General features: G+C 35.5%; 1 protein-coding gene across 1 annotated transcript in view; it reads right to left on the bottom strand.

The window, feature by feature from the left end:
* Positions 1 to 5,212: 5,212 nt before the first annotated feature.
* The window catches only part of ADAM28 (ADAM metallopeptidase domain 28), a gene marked incomplete at both ends in the record, with an annotated part of 79,431 nt that continues 72,824 nt past the window's right edge, over positions 5,213 to 11,819 (bottom strand). The window contains one exon of the mRNA XM_079706753.1: positions 5,213 to 5,413. Coding sequence (XP_079562879.1) covers positions 5,213 to 5,413 — 201 coding nt within the window. The remainder of the gene's footprint in view (positions 5,414 to 11,819) is intronic.

The following is an 11,819-nucleotide window of genomic DNA, read 5'->3' as shown; positions in this document are numbered from 1 at the left end:
CCATGATTTTCACCCGTAAGTTAGTCATTATCATTAGTTTGTGTTTTATACAGATAATACTATTTGAAATTACTCACAATCATACCACCTTCTTTGCTTATAGATCCTTTTAGCATTAGTATTTTTTTAAAATGTCTTTGTAAAACATAGTCTCTGACAAATCATTTCTTAGAGTAAACACTGCGGTTTTTAAAAAAAATTTTTTCTGAGAGTATTTATTTCACGCTATTCTTTAATGGTGGTTTAGCTGGGAATACAGTTTTAGAATGACAATTAATGTCTCAGCATTTGTGAGCTATTTTACTGTTTTTTTTTTTTTGACAACTAGTGTTGCTGTTGAAAAGTCTGCTTTCAGACTATTAAACACCACATTAATTTTTGATTACTTATACAGCTAGTATTTCAAGGTAAGTTAAATATTTATTGAGATCATGTTAAATTTGAGTTTATATTAAATTAATACTACATTTCTGGGCATTTCAAGATGACCCTGATACTATCCTTAGTATTGTGATAGTCCCGTAACAAAGTCTAATAATAGAGATTAATTTACAAATACAAATGTAAATTACAAATTTACATCAGTTTATACAAATGGTAAACATTATGATTGAGGCTTGTGCACTACATTCAGGTAGATTTTAGAATACATCATTTGGTGCACAGAGAGAGTCAGATAATATTAGCTGGAAAAGAAATAGGGGAATGAGTATTCTGTGAGAGAAAACTATGTGAGAAAAGCCATGGATATGTAGAAAATCATAATATGTGTGTAGAACTACAATATGTTCTCCATGACTTGAACATAACGTAAAAAGTAATAGGCATATGGCATAAAGCTTTTGAGATATGCAGGGGGCCAAGTTATGGAGAGACAAATGCTAAAGGACTTAAAGAAAATGGTACCTATCTGAGAAATATTTAGCTCATAAAATTGTCACACTTGCTAAGTGATTGGATGTAGCAACTAAGGAAGATAGAAAAATCTGGAATGAGTTCTAAGGTGCAGCTTGAGCAACTGTATGAATCTTATAGATGACATCTACCCATTTGGTCAGTTGATCAGACTGTTTAGTTATAACCATTAAAGGCAGGATATATATCTCCTGGTGTATCTTTCAAGAGCACAGCACCTTGAAGATAATAGATGTTCAAAAATATTCATATTCAATGAAAAGAAGTTTGTAAACTGAACTATCTGCCTGAGATACTAATGCTGTTTGTTAAATAGTTGAATATCAGTCTATAAATTAAAACTGTGGAAGTAATAGTGAAGACATTGTTTACTTGATGCATCTGGAGGGAATAAGGAATGACATATCATGTACCCTTATGAACACAATATCCAAGGATTTACTAAACATAGGACTTAATTTATGATCATAAGATTAAGACATGACCAACATCTTGACCACAGAGAATTTTGTTCCAATAAAACTTAACAACTTAACATTCTGAAATGTTTCATAATAAAGTATACTTGATGACTGGGGAAGATGTTTAAACAGTGTCTAACTAGAAATGAAAATAGAACAGCAACATAGATAAAAATTACAATAATCCCTTAAAATGTAAATATTTTACATACATTCTTTTATTTGGTAATCATAATAGATCTAAGTAGTCAGTTCAAAGATTGTGATTCCCATTTTATAGATGACTCAAAGAGACTTACTTCAAGTCATCCAGAAGGTCTGTAATATTTGTCTCCTAAGTCACTGACATAGGAGAAGAGTTGCTCAATATGAGAACTAAAGTATTTCAAATATCTTATTGTGGGAGGGATCCATGATGGCTTCAATTGCTTCAAGGAAGAAACCTATTCTAAGAATATGAGAGGATAGGAATTAGTGGGTTGGGTGAGAGGTTTGAGATGAGAAGAGAGGGTTTAGAATAATTAAATGTATATATATGTATAAAGGAATCACTTTGCTGTACAGCAGAAATTAACACAACATTGTAAATCAACTATACTTTAATAAGAATAAATAACTGAGTACTCAGAATAATTATTCAAAACAATGGAAGGGGAGATGACTAAGGAAAGGTAAAAAGATTGTTTAGTTAGTATTAATGAAACAACTAAGGTTATAAATCACAGAAAGAGTTAGATGTACAAGAATTTCATATTAGACAATAGATTCGGTACCTAAGTTATCTGAAATGACAGTAAGTCTTGCTACCACTAGAGTTAAAGTTTTGCCTTGCAGTAAGATCCAAGAACTATAATGTTATTATGCTTCTGGGTCTTTAAATATTAAAAGTTCTAAAGTTAGAGCAGACTGTATTGATACAGAGAAGTACCACGGTGCACTATTAAAGGTAACTAAGGGTAGTGACATGTAAATCTTAAATCTCAGTGGCTATACACAACATACAGATCACTGAAAGTCCAATCAGCAGCAAGGGGGTCTGCTCCACACGGCCATTCGGAGACACCGGATGACGGAGGCCCCGCCATTTTCTTTTTTTTTTTTTTTTTTTTTTTTTGCATTACGTGGGCTTCTCACTGCTGTGGCCTCTCCCGTTGCGGAGCACAGGCTCTGGACGCGCAGGCCCAGTAGCCATGGCTCACGGGCCTAGCCGCTCCGCGGCATGTGGGATCCTCCCAGACCGGGGCACGAACCCGCGTCCCCTGCATCGGCAGGCGGACTCTCAACCACTGCGCCACCAGGGAAGCCCGGCCCCGCCATTTTCAACACGTAACTTTCAGTGTTACCATGGACATCAACATCCATCTGAAAGATGGAGGAAGAGAAAGAGTGAAGCATTTATGGAGCTAGGCTTGGAAATAACATCACATCTTTGGAACTCCATTGGCCAGAACTTACAGGGTCACATTTAATTGTAAGGGAGGCTGGGACAATAGTCCAGCTACACGATTCCAGAGGAAAGGGAAATGGGTTTGGTGAACAGCTACATCACACAGCTTTAATGTGTATTTGTTAGCTATCATCAAGTTGTTAGATATCAAAGATAAGTAAAAGTAGAAGGTGATAGCTGAGCAACATGAAACTTAATGGAAGTAAAAGTGAAAATGCAATAGTTTTAAAGCCATCTTTGGTGAACTAGCAGTTTTCCCAATTAATGTGGGAAATATGTGGAGTATGTTGGAAATATCCCTAAAATGCATGCAAGGTAACAAGGTCATTGAATGGAGAGTGGGATTTCAGTTATGACAGATGGTAAAGAGATTGAAGCTGAGGGGTAAGTATATTTTCAGGTGAATAAAGTAAAAGGAATGAGAGAGGGTTCAGTTGGGTTTGCTCATTCATTCAACAAATATTTAGAATTGCTTATGTTCCAGGCTTTGTATAAGGGTTTTGGGAGGTGAGATTCAATAGTATAATTGTGAGGAAAATTACATGAACAGTAAGTGGAATGGTGCATGAGGGAAAAGAAAATACAGAATTGGGTAAGAGAAGAGTATTTTGGGTATCAACCAAAGAAAACTGCCAGCTATTGCGGACTAGGCTGTATCAGACCAGTCCCCCACTAGTAATATGTTCATGAGCTAGAGAAAAAAATGTATAAAACCTATTAAAATGAGTTTGAGAATAGCTATATAATATGTCTTGGAATTAGGTAAATTGACCTTTTCACTTCTTCGTTTTCAATATTGTTTTAGCTATACTAATTTCTATGCCTTTCCCTATAAATTTTAGAGTTATCTTGTCTGTATATAGAAAAAAATCCTCATGAGATTTTGATAGGAATTGTGTTGAACCCATGTATCAGTTTGCAAAGAATTGACATGTTACTATACTAAGTCTCCCTAACCATGAATATGGTAGGTCTCCCCATTTATTTAAATCTTCTTTGATATACTGCATCAGCATTTTTTATTGTTCAGCATATAAATCCTATATATGTTTGTTAGACTTACACGCATGTTTAATTTTTTAAGAAACTGCAAATGGGATTGTAGTTTTAGTTTAAGCTTCCTTGTTTTCATTAGTAATATAGAGAAATAAAACTTATTTATATCTTGTATCTTGCAACCTTGTGGAACTTACTTATTCTAGGATTGTTTTGTAGATTCCTTGAGATTTTCTATATAGACCATCATGTCATCTGCAAATAAAGTTTTATTTTATCTTTTCTGATCTGATTTTTTCCCCCTTACTTGCCTTGTAGCACTGGCTAGCACTTCTACTACACTGATGAATAAGAGTGACGAGAACAGATAGCCTCACCTTGTTCCCAGTTTTAGGAGAAAACACTGAGTTTTTCATCATTAAATATAATTAAATATAATATTATATAATTAAATATAAAAAATTGTTAGAAGTTCTTTAACAAATTAAGGAAATTCCCTTCTATTCCTTTTTTCTGAGGGTTTAATCATGCACTACAGTTGAATTTTATTAAATTTTTTCTTCATTGATTGATATCATTTGATGTTTCTTCTTTAGTCTATTAATGTGATTTTTAAATACTGGCTTTTGTTTCTAGCATGTTAATAGTTGCTGTTTCATGCATCTTTATAAAGACTGGTTTAAAATCTTTGTCAGATGATTCTATAATCTCTGTCATCTCAGTGTTTTCATCTATACTGGCTGATTTTTGTTTTTGTTTTTTTATCATTTAGTTTGAGATACCCACTGTTCTTGGTATAATGAGTAATTTCTTATTAAAACTTGGGCTTTGGAGATATTATGCTTTGAAACTCTAAATATTACTTAAACTTTCTGTTTTAGCTGACTTCTTCCAACACCTCTCTGGCAGGAGAAGGGGGACACTGCCTCATTACTTCCTACTGCAGGTAGAAATCCACATTCTCCACTCTAACTCAACTGACACCTAAAGGTGGGAATGCTTCTTATCATTCCTGGGTAGTCTCGAGGGGGTTCTGGCTCTCCACTAGGTTTCCACTGACACTTCCCTCTCTGGAGAGGTAGGAGCACCTTGTTACTGCTCCCCATATGGTCTCCATTGACACCTCGGTTAAGGAAGGTGGCCTTGTTACACCCAGGAGGTGATGAAAATCTTGACTCTCCATTAAGCTTCCTCTGACAACCCTGCAGCAGTGAGTGGGGAGGGAGCCCTTCATTATCCCCAGGTAGGAGTAGAAGTCAAGGCTCTCTACCTCATTTCCACTGAGACCAAGGGGAGGGGGCTCTCATGATCATTACTGCCTGGTGAGAATGAAAAAAGCTCAGGCCTCCACTTAGCCTTGTCTGACATCACCCCAGTATGGGGGTCAAAGGGTTCATTCAGCTTTTGCTGATGTAGTTGGAGTGTAGCCATAAATATTTGTGTAGTGTTTGGCCGGAGTAGAGCATTTAAAATTTTCTGTGTTGCTAACCTGTCTTGTTCCTGGTTCTTTGACTAAAATGAACAGACTTCTGTTGAGGATTTTCTTGTCTGTGTCCATTAACATTTCCAAGTTGATGGCTTCTTCAGATACAATCTGGGTGAAAAAAAAACCGGGGAACTCACCATTATGTCCTTACTTGCAGCCCAAGGTCCTAGATATTCTGTCTTCTCTCCACCTTTGAGTCTTATTATGTTTATTTTATATATATTCCACATACGGTTTTTAGTTGTACTTCATGTGAGAAATAGGGAAAAGTACACCTACTCTGTCTTCCAAATTAAATTGTTTTTAAAGGAATTTTTCTGTTTCATCTAAGCTGCTGAATTTTTACTGTGAACTTTTCATACTACTTTGTTATTATCCTTTTAATGTCTAAAGGGTCTGTTGTGATGGCGTTACTCTGATTCTTGATATTAGTAATTTCTGCTTTCTCTTTATACTTGATATGTTTGGTAAAAGTTTATCAAACCTTTACCAAATTTCTCTTTTCAAATCAAATTATTACTTTATTCATTCCTTTATTAATTTTTGTGTGCCACTTCATTTTTTCTTATTTTTTTAAGATTTTTTTGATGTGGACTATTTTTAAAGTCTTTATTGAATTTGTTACAATATTGCTTCTGTTCTGTGTTTTGATTGTTTGGCCATGAGGCATGTGGGATCTTAGCTCCCTGACCAGGGATTGAACCTGCACTGCCTACATTGGAAGGCAAAGTCTTAACCATTGGACCACCAGGGAAGTCCCTCATTTTTTCTTAATTTTTATAAGTTTAATTTTAATTAATTTATTTTCTTTTTAATTTTTTATTATTTGAATCGATTTTAAATTTCTAACAAGCATTGGAAAGCTATACATTCCTCAGCACTATCCACTATTTCATTTATTTAAAAGAGATAAAAATATCAGTTAAAAATATCTCCTGGGCTTCACTGGTGGCGCAGTGGTTGAGAGTCCGCCTGCCAATGCAGGGGACACGGGTTCGTACCCCGGTCCAGGAGGGTCCCGCATGCTGCGGAGCGGCTGGGCCCGTGGGCCATGGCTGCTGGGCCTGCGCGTCCGGAGCCTGTGCTCCGCGGTGGGAGAGGCCACAGCAGTGAGAGGCCCGCGTACTGCAAAAAAAAAAAAAAAGAAAATCTCCTAATTTTATTTTTGTTATTAATTTATGAGATTTTGAAGCATGCTGCCTAATTGCAAAGTATTTGGAGCTTTCCAATATATCCCATTTTAATGAAATTCTAATATATTACTGTTGTGTTCTGAGAGAATTTTTGTAACATTACAGTCTTTTGAAATATATGAGACATTCATCAACATATTAGTGAAAAATCCATGTTCTCTTAAAAATCATGTATTTTCTGTGGTTATGAATATAATACTGTACTCATTATTAATTAGGTCATACTAGTTGTCTAGTTGGTAGTGTTGTTCAAGTCTTCTATAACTGTACTCTTAAAATTTTCCAGGTTGTTCCATCAATGCCTGAAAGAGGTATTTTAAATCACCTACCATAATTGTGGATTTACCTATTTCTCTCTTAATGCTTTTTAGTTTCTGTTTCGTGTATTTTTTTTTTTTTTTTTTTTTGTGGTACGCGGACCTCTCACTGTTGTGGCCTCTCCCATTGCAGAGCACAGGCTCCGGACGCGCAGGCTCAGCGGCCATGGCTCACGGGCCCAGCCGCTCCGCGGCATGTGGGATCTTCCCGGACCGGGGCACGAACCTGTGTCCCCTGCATCGGCAGGTGGACTCTCAACCACTGCACCACCAGGGAAGCCCTCCAGCTGTATTTCTTGTATAAAATCTATTTTTTCTTATATTTATATAGCCACACTAACTTTCTTAAAGAGTGTTTACATGATATGTGTTTTTATAGTCAATTCTATTTTACAGTACTATTGAGTATATGTCTCTCTGGATGTAAATCAAATTTTAAACTTATTCTGGAAATATTTTTTCTACTTCATTTCTTTAATTTACTGATATGTTCTTCAATTCCATACATTCCACAATTTATTCTATTTTATTCTGTATTTCAACTATGAAGTTTTTCATGCCTAATATTTTTCCTTATTTAAAAAAAATCTTTTCTTGTTTTATATTTGGAGTAACTTCTCTTATGCCTATTAATATGTTTATTGTTATTTTTGGACCCTCTCTTCTAATATATCTGCTTAGGCTGCTTTATTTTAGGCATTTTGCCTGTTTTCATTTTAGGTATTGTTATTTTGGTGGGGAGAATATGCTATTCTGCTGTTTCCTTTCTCTTTTTTTAATTTTTGAATTTAATTTTATTTATTTTTTTATACAGCATGTTCTTATTAGTCATCAATTTTATACACATCAGTGTATCCATGTCAATCCTAATCGCCCAATTCATCACACCACTATCCCCAACCCCTCGCAGCTTTCCCCCTTTGGTGTCCATACGTTTGTTCTCTACATCTGTGTCTCAACTTCTGCCCTGCAAAGCGGATCATCTCTACCATTTTTCTAGGTTCCACATACATGCGTTAATATACGATATTTGTTTTTCTCTTTCTGACTTACTTCACTCTGTATGACAGTCTGTAGATCCATCCACATCTCAACATATGACCCAATTTCATTCCTTTTTTATGGCTGAGTAATATTCCATTGTATATAAGTACCACATCTTCTTTATCCATTCATCTGTCGATGGGCATTTAGGTTGCTTCCAGGACCTGGCTATTGTAAATAGTGCTTCAGTGAACATTGGGGTGCATGTGTCTTTTTGAATTATGGTTTTCTCTGGGTATATGCCCAGTAGTGGGATTGCTGGATCATATGGAAATTCTATTTTTAGTTTTTTAAGGAACCTCCATTCTGTTCTCCATAGTGGCTGTATCAATTTACATTCTCACCAACAGTGCAAGAGGGTTCCCTTTTCTCCACACCCTCTCCAGTATTTGTTGTTTGTACATTTTCTTATGATGCCCATTCTAACTGGTGTGAGGTGATACCTCATTGTAGTTTTGATTTGCATTTCTCTAATAATTAGTGATGTTGAGCAGCTTTTCATGTGCTTCTTGGCCCTCTGTATGTCTTCTTTGGAGAAATGTCTATTTAGGTCTTCTGCCCATTTTTGGATTGGGTTGTTTGTTTCTTTAATATTGAGCTGTATGAGCTGTTTATATATTTTGGAGATTAATCCTTTGTCCTTTGATTCACTTGCAAACATTTTCTCCCATTCTGAGGGTTCTCTTTTCGTCTTGTTTACGGTTTCCTTTGCTGTGCAAAAGCTTTTAAGTTTCATTAGGTCCCATTTGCTTATTTTTGTTTTTATTTCCATTACTGTAGGAGGTGGATCAAAAAAGATCTTGCTGTGATTTATGTCAAAGAGTGTTCTTCCTATGTTTTCCTCTAAGAGTTTTATAGTACCCGGTATAAAATTTAGGTCTCGAATCCATTTTGAGTTTATGTTTGTGTATGGGGTTAGGGAGGGTTCTAATTTCATTCTTTTACATGTAGCTCTCCAGTTTTCCCAGCACCACTTATTGAAGAGACTGTATTTTCTCCATTGTATATCCTTGCCTACTTTGTCATATTAGTTGACCATAGGTGCGTGGGTTTACCTCTGGGCTTTCTATATTGTTCCATTGATCTATGTTTCTGTTTTTATGCCAGTAGCATATTGTCTTGATTACTGTAGCTTTGTAGTATAGTCTGAAGTCAGGGAGTCTAATTCCTCCAGCTCTGTTTTTTTCCCTCAAAACTGCTTTGGCTAGTTGAGGTCTTTTATGTCTCCATACAAATTTTAAGATTTTTTGTTCTAGTTCTGTAAAAAGTGCCATTGGTAACTTGATAGGGATTGCATTGAATCTGTAGATTGCTTTGGGTAGTAAAATCATTTTCACAATATTGATTCTTCCAATCCAAGAACATGGTATATCTCTCCATCTGTTTGTATCATCTTTAATTTCTTTCATCAGTGTCTTATAGTTTTCTGCATACAGGTCTTTTGTCTCCCTAGGTGGTTTATTCCTAGGTATTTTATTCTTTCTGTTGCAATGGTAAATGGGAGTGTTTCCTTAATTTCTCTTTCAGATTTTTCATCATTAGTATATGGGAATGCAAGAGATTTCTGTGCATTAATTTTGTATACTGCAACTTTACCAAATTCATTCATTAGCTCTAGTAGTTTTCTGGTGGCATTTTTAGGATTCTCTCTATATAGTATCATGTCATCTGCAAACAGTGACAGTTTTACTTCTTCTTTTCCAATTTGTATTCCTTTTATTTCTTTTACTTCTCTGATTGCTGTGGCTAGGACTTCCAAAACTATTTTGAATAATAGTGGTGAGAGTGGACATCCTTGTCTTGTTCCTGATCTTAGAGGAAATGCTTTAAGTTTTTCACCATTGAGAATGATGTTTGCTATGGGTTGTCATATATGGCCTTTATTATGCTGAGATAGGTTCCCTCTATGCCCACCTTCTGGAGAGTTTTTATCATAAATGCGTGTTGAATTTTGTCGAAGCTTTTTCTGCATCTATTGAGGTCATCATATGGTTTTTATTCTTCCATTTGTTAATATGGTGTATCACATTGATTGAATTGTGTATATCGAAGAATCCTTGCATCCCTGGGATAAATCCCAGTTGATCATGTTGTATTGTCCTTTTAATGTGTTGTTAGATTCTGTTTGCCAGTATTTTGTTGAGGATTTTTGCATCTATATTCATCAGTGATATTGGTCTGTAATTTTGTTTTTGTAGTATCTTTGTGTGGTTTTGGTATCAGGGTGTTGGTGGCCTCCTAGAACGAGTTTGGGAGTTTTCCTTCCTCTGCAATTTTTTGGAAGAGTTTGAGAAGGATGGGTGTTAGCTCTTCCGTAAATGTTTGATAGAATTCAACTGTGAAGCCCTCTGGTCCTGGACTTTGGTTTGTTGGAAGATTTTTAATCACAGTTTCAATTTCATTACTTGTGATTGGTCTGTTCATATTTTCTATTTCTTCCTGGTTCAGTCTTGGAAGGTTATAACTTTCTAAGAATTTGTCCATTTCTTCCAGGTTGTCTATTTTATTGGCATAGAGTTGTTTGTAGTAGCCTCTTAGGATGCTTTTTATTTCTGTGGTGTCTGTTGTAACTTCTCCTTTTTCAATTCTAATTTTATTGATTTGAGTCCTCTCCCTCTTTTTCCTGATGAATCTAGCTAATGGTTTATCAACTTTATCTTCTCAAAGAACCAACTTTTAGTTTTATTGATCTTTGCTATTGTTTTCTTTATTTCTATTTCATTTATTTCTGCTCTGATCTTTATGATTTCTTTCCTTCTGCTAACTTTGGGTTTTGTTTGTTTTTCTTTCTCTAGTTCCTTTAAGTGTAAGGTTAGATTGTTTATCTGAGATTTTTCTTGTTTCTTCAGGTAGGTTTGTATAGCTATAAACTTCCCTCTTAGAACTGCTTTTGCTGCATCCCATAGGTTTTGGATCGTCGTGTTTTCATTGTCATTTGTCTCTAAGTATTTTTTTTATTTCCTCTTTGATTTCTTCAATGATCTCTTGGTTATTTAGTAACGTAGTGTTTAGCCCCTATGTGTTTGTGATTTTTACATTTTTTTCCATGTAATTCATTTCTAATCTCATAGTGTTGTTGTCAGATAAGATGCTTGATATGATTTCAATTTTCTTACATTTACTAAGGCTAGATTTGTGACCCAAGGTGTGATCTCTCCTGGAGAGTGTTCCATGCACACTTGAGAAGAAAGTGTAATCTGTTTTTGGATGGAATGTCCTATAAATATCAATTAAATCTGTCTATTATGTCATTTAAAGCTTCTGATTCCTTACTTATTTTCATTTTGGATGATCTGTCTATTGGTGTAAGTGAGGTGTTAAAGTCCCCCACTATGACTGTGTTACTGTCAATTTCCTCTTTTATAGCTGTTAGCAGTTGTCTTATGTATTGAGGTGCTCCTATGTTGGGTGCATGTATATTTTCAATTGTTATATCTTCTTCTTGGACTGATCCTTGATCATTATGTAATGTCCTTCCTTGTCTCTTGTAACATTCTTTATTTTAAAGTCTATTTTATCTGTTATGAGTATTGCTACCTCCCGCTTTCTTTTGATTTCCATTTGCATGGAATATCTTTCTCCATCCCCTCACTTTCAGTCTGTATGTGTCCCTAGGTCTGAAGTGGGTCTCTTGTAGACAACATATAGATGGGTCTTGTTTTTGTATCCATTCAGCAAGCCTGTGTCTTTTGGTTGGAGCATTTAATCCTTTCACCTTTAAGGTAATTATCGATATGTATGTTCCTATGACCATTTTCTTAATTGTTTTGTGTTTGTTTTTGTAGGTCGTTTTCTTCTCTTGTGTTTCCCACTTAGAGAATTTACTTTAGCATTTGTTGTAGAGCTGGTTTGGTGGTGCTGAATTCTCTTAGCTTTTGCTTGTCTGTAAAGCTTTTGATTTCTCCATCGAATCTGAATGAGATCCTTGCTGGTAGAGTAATCTTGGTTGTAGGTTTTTCC

The sequence above is a fragment of the Hyperoodon ampullatus genome (genome assembly GCF_949752795.1).
Source record: "Hyperoodon ampullatus genome assembly, chromosome: 6".
In the NCBI taxonomy this organism is placed as follows: domain Eukaryota; kingdom Metazoa; phylum Chordata; class Mammalia; order Artiodactyla; family Ziphiidae; genus Hyperoodon; species Hyperoodon ampullatus.
Note: the sequence above shows the minus strand (reverse complement) of the source record. Positions and strands in the feature narration are given on the sequence as shown.